Raw genomic sequence first — 15,000 nt, forward strand, 5'->3', positions numbered from 1 at the left:
AAAGAGAGAACAAGTCGCGTAAGGCGAAAATACAACATTTAGTCAAGTAGCTGTCGAACTCACAGAATGAAACTGAACGCAATGCCATTTTTCAGCAAGACCGTATACTCGTAGCATCGTCAGTCCACCGCTCATGGCAAAGGCAGTGAAATTGACAAGAAGAGCGGGGTAGTAGTTGCGCTAAGAAGGATAGCACGCTTTTCTGTACCTCTCTTTGTTTTAACTTTCTGAGCCTGTTTTTAATCCAAACATATCATATCTATATGTTTTTGGAATCAGGAACCGACAAGGAATAAGATGAAAGTGTTTTTAAATTGATTTCGACAATTTAATTTTGATAATAATTTTTATACATTTAATTTTCAGAGCTTGTTTTTAATCCAAATATAACATATTTATATGTTTTTGGAATCAGAAAATGATGGAGAATAAGATAAACGTAAATTTGGATCGTTTTATAATTTTTTTTTTTTTTTTTTACAATTTTCAGATATTTAATGACCAAAGTCATTAATTAATTTTTAAGCCACCAAGCTGAAATGCAATACCGAAGTCCGGGCTTCGTCGAAGATTACTTGACCAAAATTTCAACCAATTTGGTTGAAAAATGAGGGCGTGACAGTGCTGCCTCAACTTTCACAAAAAGCCGGATATGACGTCATCAAAGACATTTATAAAAAAAAAATGAAAAAAACGTTCGGGGATTTCATACCCAGGAACTCTCATGTCAAATTTCATAAAGATCGGTCCAGTAGTTTAGTCTGAATCGCTCTACACACACACACAGACAGACAGACACACGCACATACACCACGACCCTCGTCTCGATTTCCCCCTCTACGTTAAAACATTTAGTCAAAACTTGACTAAATGTAAAAAATAATGAGGAGGCAGAAGTCTATATCAGACAAGCAGTAATGCATACAGTGTGTTTTGCCACCATAAGCGCTGGGTGCCATGCATATTGTCGACGCGATCTGAGTGGTGAACAGCATTCACCTTCACACACAAACAGGGCTTTCTTCCTTCTTTAATGCCTATATCACTTCACCCCGCCCCCCTACATCTCTCTCTCTCTCTCTCTCTCTCTCTCTCTCTCTCTCTCTCTCTCTCTCTCTCTCTCTCTCTCTCTCTCTTTCATCCCGCCCCCCTACATCTCTCTCTCTCTCTCTCTTTCACCCCGCCCCCCTACATCTCTCTCTCTCTCTCTCTTTCACCCCGCCCCCCTACATCTCTCTCTCTCTCTCTTTCACCCCGCCCCCCTACATCTCTCTCTCTCTCCCTCTTTCACTCTGTCTCTCACTCTCTATCTCTCTTTCTCTCTCACACACACTCATACACACACACACACACACACACACTCACACACACACCACACAATGTCACGAAGTTTATTCCATAACAATCTGACACACGAGGGGATTGATTTGTCCCCCTCCCACCCTCAGCCTCCCCCTCCGTCCATAGTTCAATCTCATGACGTCTGATTTATTTATGAAACGAAAGAACAAGCACTTTTACACAAACTTGAAGAAGGCAGGAAATGGAAAATCTAAATAAAGAGAGGGGGCCGCACTAGATCGGTCGAGCAAAATATAGAGTGCGAATCGATCAGTTGTTCAAAAAAAGCCCATCAATTTGAAAGGAAATTCTGGTCAACAGCTGGTACATGTTTTGCCAAATATGGAAACCAAAACTTATTCTTACTTTTCGTTTCAGCTTTTGTGTTTGTCAAACTTATAAAAGAAAAACTAAGTTGGCCTTTTATTTTGTTAAACTATGGCAGTCATGGGAGGTGTTGGAAAAAATTGATTTACCAGCGAATGAATGGCCTGTTTTATGTGTTGCTGATTACAGTCAAGTGATGGTCTACTTGAGTTTTGCCAACTTGTTGTAAAGGATAAGAATGTAGGGGTTTGTTCCTGCATCACACGAAATGCAAAATGGTTTTATGTGATTTTAACTTATAAGACGGCGTTGCTTTTGATGTTCACGTAGGTAGCAGGGTAGACCAGCAGGGTAGACCAGCAGGGTAGACCAGCAGGGTAGACCAGCGCAAGGATATCCTGCTGCGCCATCAAACACGCACGCACGCACACAGACACACAAACACACACATACACGACACACAGACAGACACACACACACACACACACAAACACACACATACACACAAACACACACACACACGCACGCACGCACGCACACACACACACACACACACACACACACACACACACACACACACACACACACACACACACACACGCTGTGTGTGGCACTGTGGCGTTTACCTGATGTATTGTGTGAGAGGTGGGAAGCTGACTACCTGTTGACTTGTACCTGTTCACCTGCCCCCCTACCTGTCCCAGATGGACAGATAACACACCTCTCCTTCTGCTTCGCTGTCTGCCCTCTCCCGCCCTGTCTTCTGTCTGAAGAAAGAAGAAGACGAAAGAGAAAAGAAAAAAGTGACAATAGACCGGCTGTCATTGTAGAGGTTGTGTGTGTGTGTGTGTTCGACATTACCCTCTTCCTGGCAACGGCCTTCTGGGTAATGTCGAACTTTAGCGTTGTACATTCAGAGCTCACAACCCGGTGGCATTATTTACTTAATTTTAATAGAAGTCCCTTTAATCATATCAAAGAAATCGTGAAATTAATTGACGGAGTGAGCTTCAAAATTTAGCATAATTATTTAATTTTGTCATTTGATCGACGAAAATTACGAAAGAAGGCATCCGTAATATCGACAGAGTTGTCTCTCATCATTCGAAAAATGACTGTCCCGATTTGTTCGTTCTAAAAGCCATGTAAATGAAAGTCACAGTTCATTCAGTAACTTCAAAGGTATCGATCTGGCTTGATGCGCTTTCAAGAGCAGGTTCTTCAAAACTGGAGGCTTAAATTGCAGTGGAATGATCTATCAACTTACAACGCCAAAGTTCAACATGACCGCTTTCTGTAGCTATATGCACCGTGACAGACACCTGGTTGCCACCATGTTTCAACTTGAACCTGCTTCATGCGCATGTTTTGTCGGCTGCATGAGTCAGTGTTGGGCCTGTATCTCTCGCCACGTGACTCAAGAGTTTGGACTTCACTTCTTCCTCCCCCAACGCATCCATCTAAGGCCTTCCTTAGTTCAGCCCAAAGTCGATTTCGTAAAGACTTCCCGACGTCTTTTTACCGAAAATTCAGTGCCAAAGCTTTATGCAGCAAGCTTCGTAAAGAGGACTTCGCGAAATCGACTTCGCCAAAATAACATCAGGCTTTACGGCAAGAAGCAGGTTTTTAGTTTATTTACAAAGTTATGGCTTTTAGTTAATTTACAAAGTTCATCAACAACTGCAACAACAGCGACATGTGGCCCCCACCCCCTTCATCTCGTCACAGACGCTGTACATTTGTAGGCCACGGTTTCATTTCCGTGTTTACATCTCTGTGTTGTGGCTGTAATGGCAGCCTCCGTTTCTGCGACCTCTGCCATTATCCCCCCTGAATCAGCCCGAAATAGCCAGGTCTCCCGCCAGGGCGCGCCACTGCAAGGGAAGAGAGAGAGCAAGGTTGCTAGTGGAAATCGCACTGACTGGCAAGATTCTCTTCTGTCAAAATAAAAGGCAGTGAGTAGAGGGTAAAGAAAGTTGAGAGAACAATAACGAAACTCTGACGTGTTTTGTTCGCTCGATCACTTGTTTGAAGTAAATGGACAGCTCTGGATGTGCAATAGAGGTCTGTGTCACAATAACTGTACATCTGTTTTAATCCAGGTCTACCTCCATTTTCTGTGGTGTCTTTGTCACTGAGTACACCCCCCTCCCCCAAAAAAGCAGGTAGTGGTGAGTTTGAGGCTGACCGGTCGTGCGTGTCGGGGTGTTGTGACAGGCCGTCAGCTGGTCACTCCTCACACCACATCACCAAGTTCAACAACAGTGCGTGCATGTATGTATGTGTGTGTGTGTGTGTGTGTGTGTGTGTGTGTGTGTGTGTGTGTGTGTGTGTCAGAGAGAGACAGAGAGAAATAGAGGCAATCACAGACATACAAGACAGACAAACGAACACGCAGATGATGACCACAATGTCCACCTGGGTTGTTGACCCGTGTCCAGTGTAACGGCGCTGATACGTTCCGCTGGCTGCACAATGGGGGGTCAGTGGTGCGTGACGAGGTGCGACAGAGAGCGGGTGGTGGTTTGTATGGACAGAAAACATCACCTGTGTCTTGTGGCTTGGACAGCTCACGAGACAATTCTTTTCTCTGTCTGTCTGTCTGTCTGTCTGTTTCTCTCTCGCTCTCTCTCTCTCTCTCTCTCTCTCTCTCTCTCTCTCTCTCTCTCTCTCTCATCACGAGATGTTGTTTTTTCCGCCTGGAATACTGCGACGTCGCTGGGTGTTTAGGAAGAACACAAACAAACAATAACAAACACACGAACAATCAAACACACGAACAAACGAGAAAGCTACTTTGCCAAGTTTTTTTTTTTGTTACTCCTATAGTCAGAGTCACTTTCTCATTAGTGCTTCAAAATCAAAAATCCCCATCAGTGCCGCTCACTTTGGCCTGTGTGTTACAGTGTTCTAGATGGTCGAACGTGTAACAAAGACCTGTACGTGTAGATATTGCGTCACCCGTGACTCACTTTTTTCTCCAATGTTCCAAATGCATACGTTGTTTTGCTCCCACCAAGACTGCAGATCTTGGCAAACGCGTGACGTAAAAACTAGATTTGATGACGTTACCCGTACACGTTCCCGTACACGTCCTCAAAAGTGCTGATCTAGATCTTGCTAATATTATGTACAGTAGACTTACGCGGCCACAGAGTGTCGAGGCCACTTTGCATTCATTCATTATGGATCGACTCACTCCTGTAAAGCCTGCCTGTGTTCTTAGGACCGCCATCGTGTCAGCCAGGAGATAGTGCCTCACAGAGGGTGTCTAAAACGTTGGGATGATGAGACTGCAATTAGTCATCACAAATAAACATGCAATCATAAATCCAAAAACCAAAATGACTGCCAACATTCAAAAATAAGTTTATTTTCTTTATTATTAGTGTTTGCTTGTCTGTCGACTTAAAAGACCACTGGGTCGAAGATCAGTCAACGTAACGACGTTTTGTCACAAATAAACTTGTCAATAACACACCTTTCTTGTTTACTTCAGTCATTCATGCAATTATAATTATGATGACACAAATGAGCTCCATTTCAAGTCAAGACATTTACTCAAATCAAAGAAACAAGAAAGGTAACATTTTTGGAACGTTTATTTGAGGACAAAAATTAAACAACCCATCAAGACATTTTGTGTTTAGTGCTGGGGCTCATTACTCTGCATGTTGCCAGCTAACTCTGCATGTTGCCAGCTAACTCTGCATGTTGCCAGCTAACTCTGCATGTTGCCAGTTAACTCTGCATGTTGCCAGCGACCGATATGTGTTGCTTGGCAGGAGCTAAATAAGCTAGTTTTATAAGTGTACCATCAGGGACAATGGTGTCACGTGGTCTGGGGCGTGCACTGTCATCAGCAAGTCGTTCTCAGGCTGTTTTTGTGCAATATGTTGTAATTTTTCCGACGTTTTTGAGTTTCGTGAGTTTCTTGACGTTTTTTAAGTTTCATGAGTTTCTTGACGTTTGAGCACCATTTTTGTATTTCCTTGATGTTTAGACCAATCCTTTTGTGCGACATTATTTGTTAACCAGTCACAGAATAAAAGAAGCCCTATCAAAACGATCTGGGGTATTTCTATGGCTACACACTCAGAAAAATCCCTTGGAAGTTGTTTGATGCTCGGCGAATCGGAAGAAAGAGAGTGAGAGCGAACGACGGAGACTGAGAGAATGGCAAGTTTATTTGTGAATTCCAGCCATCTTTACGAGGCAGGCCGGGTCTTTACAAAGTTGTTGTTGAGGACATTAGCAGTGTTGCAGCCTCTGATGTGTATCAGGGACCACGGTTTGAATGCTTCTTTCTTCTTCCTGTGTTGTGCTCGTTTCTCCTCTCGCTCTTTTGAACGGTTCAGCCGCCTGTATACAGGGGGCGCCGGGGGTTGGTATGTTGACTTTCAGGGAGACTTGATGGTGTAAACAAGCGATTGGAACATCAAAACATCCCCATGATTGCGTCTTGGTCCCGCCTTGCCGGGGGATACAAGACCCGGTAATTACTGTTACAATGATGCCGAGCTTTGGGGCGGTAATTACTGTTACAATGGTGCCGAGCTTTGGGGCGGTAATTACTGTTACAATGATGCCGAGCTTTGGGGCGGTAATTACTGTTACAATGGTGCCAAGCTTTGGGGCGGTAATTACTGTTACAATGGTGCCGAGCTTTGGGGCGGTAATTACTGTTACAATGGTGCCGAGCTTTGGGGCGGTAATTACTGTTACAATGATGCCGAGCTTTGGGGCGGTAATTACTGTTACAATGGTGCCGAGCTTTGGGGCGGTAATTACTGTTACAATTGTGCCGAGCTTTGGGGCGGTAATTACTGTTACAAAGGTGCCGAGCTTTGGGGCGCTAATTACTGTTACAATGATGCCGAGCTTTGGGCGGTAATTACTGTTACAATGGTGCCAAGCTTTGGGGCGGTAATTACTGTTACAATGGTGCCGAGCTTTGGGGCGGTAATTACTGTTACAATGGTGCCGAGCTTTGGGGCGGTAATTACTGTTACAATGATGCCGAGCTTTGGGGCGGTAATTACTGTTACAATGATGCCGAGCTTTGGGGCGGTAATTACTGTTACAATGATGCCGAGCTTTGGGGCGGTAATTACTGTTACAATGATGCCGAGCTTTGGGGCGGAGTCACAAGATGTGTTTGTACTGAACTTCAGATGCAATCCGAGTTAGCACCGTGTATGCGAAACATGGCCGTTTAAAGACACGTCCCTCCCCGTGAAACAAGCCAGGTATGTTAAAGGAACGTGTCATCGTGACAAAACCCAACCATTTAATCACTGTAGCGTTAGTTTTGTCACAATTAAACGTTCCTATAAACATACCTTGCTTGTTTTGTTTTTTATTGTGAATGTTGGAAAGTTGACAGTCTATTTGTTGTTGGGTCCCTCCCCGTGAAAACCATGATGGAAAGCGCCACAGACCTGCCAAGGCTTGCACGTGGGATATGTTCACGTTGTGTGCAGGGGGGACGGGGGGGGGGGGGGGGGGGGTGGCGTCGTGTTATGTGGTCACTGCATTCCGCTTGACCTCCATGGACTCTGCTGTTCGATTCTTTTTGAACAGTATGGGTTCCAGTGTTTAGAATTGTGTATGCCGCGTTTTGTAACATACACGTTACGTAATATAGACTGGGTACGGGCCATCTGTGAAAATGTTTGTTGTTTATTTGCGTGTGTGGAAGACTGGAAGTGCGCTGAGAGTGCAGACGATGGCGGCTTGCTTCATAGCTCCAGATGCCATGTGGATTGCCGCGTCCTAATGGCCCCGCTTCCCGTCAAGGGGGACTCATAAAGAAGACACACAAAATCAAATGCTTGGAAAATATCTCACCCCGGGGGTTGTCGGTCCCTACTTCGCTTATCTCCCTTCTGTTCCCAGGAGCTCTCTGGCCCATTCTTTTCTCGCTTACCTCTCCTTGCTCTGGATGTTTGTCTGTCCGTCTGTCTGTCTGTCTGTCTGTCTGTGTGTTTGTCTGTCTGTCTGTCTGTCTGTCTATATACATTGTGAGTGTTAAGATCATTGGTGGGGGAGTTATTGTAGCTCAGTACACAGTTATCGCGACTCTGTCTGTCTGTCTGTCTGTCTGTGTGTTTGTCTGTCTGTCTGTCTGCCTGTCTATATACATTGTGAGTGTGAAGATCATTGGTCGGGGAGTTATTGTAGCTCAGTACACAGTTATCGCGACTCAAGCGGGTTAAAGAGAAGTAAAGAGACGGGGAAGTGTTCCTCACTCAATGTTTCACCACTGGGGGGCACCGCCACTGACATGTCTACGAGCTGTTTATGACCCACAGTACACCTACCCCCCCCCCCTCCCCACACACACACATACACACATATACACACACACAATCTCTCCCCTATCTCTCTCCCTCTCTACTTCTCTCTCTACCCCTCTCTCCCTCTTTCTCTCTCTCGCTCTCCCTCTCCCCCCCCCCCCCCCACACATACACACATACACACATACACACACACACAATCTCTCCCCTATCTCTCTCTCCCTCTCTACTTCTCTCTCTACCCCTCTCTCCCTCTTTCTCTCTCTCGCTCTCCCTCTCCCCCCCCCTCTCTCCCCCTCCCGCTCTCTCTCTCTCTCTCTCTCTCTCTCTCTCTCTCTCACTCACTCCCTCTCTCCACCTCTCCCCCTCTCTCTCTTTCTCTCTCTCTTTCTCTCTCTCATCTCTCTCTCTCTCTCTCTCTCTCTCTCTCTCTCTCTCTCTCTCTCTCTCTCTCTCTCGACTCTCGTGACGACGGTTGGTTGCCTTCTGGAAGACTCATCACCATCATTGGCATAGCGTTACTTAGAGCGGAGAACGCATTGACACCACGTCGTTTGTTTCCTCCACCGAGGACGAAATGCGGCTGCCTGATTGTGTTTTGTGATGCGTGGAATCTGGCATTGAAAGTTGGTATTAGAGGTTTGTGCTGATCAATTGTCGGCATTATAAATGATGGATTTTTAAAAAATGTCTGTCGTCATCGATTGTAACCTTGAGTTGATTGTAACGGCTGGAAGTGTAACCCCCCCGCTCTCCAAATCACACCGACCCACACCCCACCCTCGTCATCGTCGTCGTCGTAGTCTTCATCGTTGTTGTTGCTGCAGGGTCATTACTGACATGGCCTTGAACCAAGCAGGTGCTGTCACTCGCAATCCAATGTGACTGACTTTAAATTTACTGGCAACGTTCTCACAGCTACAGCCTCTGGGGAATGGCTCGCAATAAGATGCTTCTTGGAGAGAGAGAGAGGGGGGGGGGTGAGAGAGAGAGAGGGGGGGGGGTGAGAGAGAGAGAGAGAAAGAGCGACAGAGAAGAATGTTATTCACCCTAACAGGCCTGGAGAAACTATTGGCAGTGTTATTTTGGCATACGTAATGTTTGTGATTTGTCGTCTGGCTCAGTCTGGTTTCCCTTTCGCCTTTCTCAATGGATATCATTTTTGCAGAGCTCGCAGTGCCTTTGATAGCGCTGTTCAGCGCATTTAGAACATAGTTCTAGCATATTCTGCGCTGACGTTGCGTCTTTCGCTTCTGCGGTGCCCGTTTCTTGCAGTCAGCAGTGTGTGCCAAGAACGTATGCTAAGGGGAGCAATCCATGATAGTTTACGATCTGGAGGGTTAGACGGAGTTACGGGTCGTGGTGCCGAGCGCCGTTTTTCCCTCGTCACAAGAGTTCTGTCCCTTTTTATGCACATGTGCGAGGTGTGTGCTTTGTGTAAACAGTGACTCGGGTTTTGTGCCACTCCTTTTTTCTAGCATTTCCATCCAACTCAAACTATATCTCTCGCAGACATGTATGTTTTGCCCCTGTGTTTGAGATCAATCATTTTGAGATTGGGGATTTTTTTTCAGATGGGTGTGGGTGTGGTGTTTGAAGGAAGTTCATGACAGTATTGCTTGGGTATATCAGGGACCTATATTTATCTAATATATGAAGTGGGTTCTTTTTTTACTTTTTTTTCTTTTTTTTCGGGGGGGGGGGGGGGTATATTTTTTGTTTACTTAGTGATCGCATCCTGTGATTATGGATTAGGTGAACGTTCTGTTCATTATGGAGAACAGTTTCGTTCAGTAAAATATATATTAATTCATAACATCTTCTCATTTTTGTTTTCTCTGTTTGTTTCAGTTCACAGCCAAGCGTTTGACTCATTAGGAATGGACTCTGACGAAGATTACCTGGATTCAAGGTAAGATTCCCCTCTTTTGTTTGTGTGTTTCCATTGCTGTTTGTGATTGTGCATTTTGCTGGTCTGTTTGGCTGGCTGGCTGTAATTATGCATGTATGTATGAAGGAATGTTGGTCTGTTTGTCTGTATGTTCATCAGTCTGCCTCTCAATCTGTCTGGCTGTCAGCGTGTATGTTTGTCTGTCTGTGTTTGTCTGTCTGTGTCTGTCTGTCTGTAGGTTTGTCTGTCTGCCTCTCAATCTGTCTGGCTGTCAGCGTGTATGTTGTCTGTCTGTGTTTGTCTGTCTGTGTCTGTCTGTCTGTAGGTTTGTCTGTCTGCCTCTCAATCTGTCTGGCTGTCAGCGTGTAGGTTTGTCTGTCTGTGTATGTCTGTCTGTGTCTGTCTGTCTGTAGGTTTGTCTGTCTGCCTCTCAATCTGTCTGGCTGTCAGCGTGTATGTTGTCTGTCTGTGTTTGTCTGTCTGTGTCTGTCTGTCTGTAGGTTTGTCTGTCTGCCTCTCAATCTGTCTGGCTGTCAGCGTGTAGGTTTGTCTGTCTGTGTATGTCTGTCTGTGTCTGTCTGTCTGTAGGTTTGTCTGTCTGCCTCTCAATCTGTCTGGCTGTCAGCGTGTATGTTGTCTGTCTGTGTTTGTCTGTCTGTGTCTGTATCGGGTTGTGTCTGTGAGAAAGACTCAGCTTCTATGTTTATCTGTATAGGTTTGGCCATACAAGCTGTTGTTGAAAAAAGGAGAGAGAGAGAGAGAGAGAGAGAGAGAGAGAGAGAGAGAGAGAGAGAGAGAGAGAGAGAGAGAGAGAGAGATGTTCTAAGGGGGACAACCGCAGATCATGAGGTTTTTATACAGGCAATCCCATTACTTGAGTTGCCTCCCCTGCGCTATTCGTTTCATGGCGCTTGTGTTCCGATCCATATCCGCATAGCGTTGGCATCATACTTTAGATTTGGTGGATTGGTTGCTTGATGATTTCATTAAATGTTACTCCTCAAAGAGTCAGTGAAACCCCTTGTGAGCAAAATGTACTTATGTTAATTTTAAAGCTACGGTTTCCTGAGCCTTCCTCGCGGATGAGACTATCTTTTGAAAATAAAAACACTGACGCCCTGCACACGATGATGATGATGATGATAATGATGATGATGCAGGATTATCTAGAATAAACAGTTTTAGCTCTCTTTCTCTTTCTGTTGTTTTCGCTGGTGGTGATTTTTGTTTTTTTGTGTCTCATTATTTATTTATTCTGCATTTGTGTGATATTTGACATGGAAGAGGAAAATGGGCCGTATGGTGATTTGCGCCAGTTGTTGCGGTGATTTACATTCAGAGCCTGCTAACTGTGGCAGTCATATAACTGGAGCAGTCTGTGTGTGTGTGTGTGTGTGTGTGTGTGTGTGTGTGTGTGTTTGCATGCGTGCGTGCGTGCGTGCGTGCGTGAAAGATACGCAGGAAGAAGGAGAGGGAGAGGCAATAAAAGCAACGTGTCCGCGTGTCGAGTGGGAGATTAGGTCGCTATGTCAACATTGAACGTGTGGTTCCCCCATATGACGATAGCGCTGTTTTACACAAGGGAAGCAACTGTGAGCGCCCCGTCAACTCGATCGATAATGCGCGCCAATGAGATTACCTCCCTTTTTATGTGCTTGTTTCCTGTCCGTCTATTGTTCTAAGACCTGATTTGTCGCCCTTAGGTGACCCTCCGTCCCCTCCCCCTTCCCACACCCCCACTACCCACATCTTATCTCGTGTTACAGCTATTTCCGGACCCTAACCCCCACCTCCCCACAACTACCGGCACGGTTGGCCTAGTGGTAAGGCGTCCGCCCCGTGATCGGGAGGTCGTGGGTTCGAACCCCGGCCGGGTCATACCTAAGACTTTAAAATTGGCAATCTAGTGGCTGCTCCGCCTGGCGTCTGGCATTATGGGGTTAGTGCTAGGACTGGTTTGTCCGGTGTCAGAATAATGTGACTGGGTGAGACATGAAGCCGGTGCTGCGACTTCTGTCTTGTGTGTGGCGCACGTTATATGTCAAAGCAGCACCGCCCTGATATGGCCCTTCGTGGTCGGCTGGGCGTTAAGCAAACAAACAAACAAACAAACCTCCCCACAACTGAGATCGTTTTCTGGTCATTCCTATGACGGCTTACTAGTGCCAAAACCTAGGGTTACCATTGTCACAGTAGTCGGATTTTAAGAGTCCGCACTGAGAGGCTTCAACGTCCGGCAAACATCACTCTCACACTATTTTTGAAATATCTTTTAAAAGAAGGCCTTATCGAGCAAGCTATCCGACGGGAAGATGCATGTCACAGTTTTCTGCAATAGCGCTTTCCTTAACATTGTTTTGGGTATCTTAGAAAAGAATAATCGACCCCGAACATTTTCGAATCGAAGCTGTTCGTAGCAGACGGACTTTTGATCGGCTGTGGTCTCACACTTTCACAGATATCTTTCAATATAATTCCTTATTCGACAAGTTGTCGGGCAGACAGACGTACCTCATATTTGTTTCCACTACCACACTCATAAATTTGCTTTGTAGTGTATTAGTGAAGGACAATCGATCCGAAAATGATCGAACCGAGAGAGGAAAAATGGCGGCCGGCCGGACATGTGTTAAAGGTCAGACCACTAGCAGACGGATCTCTTCGATCGATACTCACACACTTTCACAAATATCTTACGATAGAATTCGTTATTCAACAAGTTGTCGGACAGACAGTTGTATGTCACGGTTATCTACACATGTGCATCGGATTAAAGAACTATGGACCAGAAAAGTTTCGAATCGAAGGATGTTTTGCTCTGGCCTGTGTAACAGTCGCTCATGCGCATTGAGCCCCCACAGTCACGAGGCACATGAAAATTAGTAATTAACGCGTGAAAATTACTAATTTTTAGTTTTGGCGCTAGTAAGCCGTCAGGAAGCGAGCTATAACTGAAAATTAGACATTAACACTTGAAAATTAGTAATGAACACTTAAAAATTAGTAATTAACACGTAAAAATTAGTAATTTTCACGTCATAATTGTAATTTTCTCGTGAAAATTAGTAACTTTCACGGGTTAATTACTAATTTTTAGTTTTGACGCTAGTAAGCCGTCATACATTCCTCATCCTCGCGCACTCCGAGCAGCATTCTTTTGTAATCAGCAATTGGTTTTTGCGTCCACTGCATATAAAATGTATTGACTTGACTTGTTCATAGTTTTGCGTTATAATTGTTCAATGAGTAGTTTTACAAACTGCGGTTATATTTTGAAGTGATGTTTGCATAAAGGCAATGGAGCTTTACTGCACACACAACACAGCCACGCGTGCACGCGCACGCGCACACACACACACACACACACAACCACACTGATAAATGGTAGCGCCCTTACCTCCGCCCCCCCCCCTTCACACACACACCTGTCCCCTTACCTCCCTCACACACTCACAGCCAACAAGTGTCAACTTGAACTCTCTTCAGACCTCGCCCTCTGGCACTTACTGGAGATCTTACGTCTATGCACCCCCTACCCCCCATCCCCCACCCCGAACCCCCACCACATTTTTTCGGTTTCTTCTGCATGCCCCCTCTGTTCCCATCTCTCACCCCCTCCCTCCCCTTCCCACTTCGCTTCCTCAAACTTCCTCTTCGCGTTTCCAAATAAGTTACCTCTCAACTGACTCAAGGTGCCCCCTTCATCCCTCATCCCCCTAACCCTAACCCTAACCCTAACTAACTCTAACCCTAACCCATCACCCTCAAGGTTTCTCTTCCGCCCCCCCCCCCCCCACACCCACCCATACCCCACCCCCACCTCCCCCACTCAAAACGAAGACCGTTGGCGGCATTGTGCAACGTTGGGAGGTAGGGGTAGGTTCGCTGTCAAGTGGGCAGGTGGGCAGGTGAGCAGGTGCTGCTTCCTCCTCTTCCGTCTTCCTGCAATTGTCTTTGACACCTACTGTTCCTCCCGATTAACCACTTCTCTCTCCCCCCCCCCCCTCCTATCTCCCCCTCGTCTCTCCCCCTCCTCTCTCTTATCCCCTCGTACTCCTAAGTAACAGAAGCCTGCGAATTTTGATTGACCGGCTTTGTGTGGCGTTTTGGTGTCGATTTCAGCTTGCTGTAGAACTAGAGGCACTACTTTATAAAAATCACCCATCACTTTCTCTGTTAAGTTGAAAAGATGCTGAATCTTGACTCATCTCCTTCCTACCCCCACCCCCACCCCCACCCCCGCCCTCAGACCGGGAGTATTGTGTAGGATTGTTGGTGTTACGAAAGGTTTAACGTCCAACAGTTTCAAGAGTATCATCACTATCTCTTAAGTCCATAGCTTTGTTTGATTTGGGGTTGTTGCTTTTGTTTGCTTCTTTCTTTCTTGTGACCAGAAAGATGTTAATCCATTTTGCATATGTTGTGAGCTGAAACATCGGCGATAAGCTTCAGAATGCCAGGTATTCCTTCACAGAGTGCGGGGGACAGGTGAAAACAATTCCTTGCAGGTGACAAACTCACAAGAGTCACAGGAAGACGGCATGGGGAGGGGGGGGGGGGGAGCAGTGGAGTTGAGGATGCGCTGTGATGGGGGACAGGTGTGGGTGGCTGGGGGCAGGTGACACAGGTTTGGGAGCAATGATGAGGTGGCGCGCAGGTACAGGTAAACAGGAAACGGTCTCTGACTCCCCCCCCTCCCACCCACAACACCCCGCCCCGCCCCACCCCTCCCTCGCGCGCTACCTGAGAGTGATAGACCAAACGTCTCTCGACACCTGAACCATATTTCCCAAGCAGAGAGTTGTTTCTCCATGCTGGCTTGACACCAGTTTGCGTATTCACTATTGTATTTCAGACAGGCATGGAGTATGTGTGCGACACACAAAGGCTGACGATTTGTCATCGCAGAAACCTACCTTACATTTACCTAGCTTGTAACTTCGCATGTTTGGGGATATTCAAAGGAATTTGGAACTCTCATGTCAGGAAACCAAAGCCGCCGATTCGTGCAGGTTCCACGTTTTATTCCGGTCCAGGTTTATTGTTATTACTTTTGCTGATGGGCTGACACCTGGCCGAGGTGGCTGCAGATGCAAATAATGGTCCCCGTGTGATTGGCCGATAAAAAGGAAATGTTAGAGT

The 15,000-nt window shown here is 46.0% G+C and overlaps 1 protein-coding gene across 3 annotated transcripts in view; it reads left to right on the plus strand.

Moving 5' to 3' along the window:
- Positions 1-15,000, plus strand: part of LOC138967659 (inactive tyrosine-protein kinase transmembrane receptor ROR1-like) — a 515,394-nt gene that overhangs the window by 230,395 nt on the left and 269,999 nt on the right. For all 3 annotated transcript variants that reach the window (XR_011456014.1, XR_011456013.1, XM_070340295.1), the window contains exon 3: positions 9,819-9,879. Coding sequence is in view for 1 of the 3 variants with exons in the window: in XM_070340295.1 (XP_070196396.1) it covers positions 9,819-9,879 (61 nt within the window). In the remaining 2 variants the exon portion in view is untranslated. The remainder of the gene's footprint in view (positions 1-9,818; positions 9,880-15,000) is intronic.

The sequence above is a fragment of the Littorina saxatilis genome, linkage group LG5 (assembly GCF_037325665.1).
Source record: "Littorina saxatilis isolate snail1 linkage group LG5, US_GU_Lsax_2.0, whole genome shotgun sequence".
In the NCBI taxonomy this organism is placed as follows: domain Eukaryota; kingdom Metazoa; phylum Mollusca; class Gastropoda; order Littorinimorpha; family Littorinidae; genus Littorina; species Littorina saxatilis.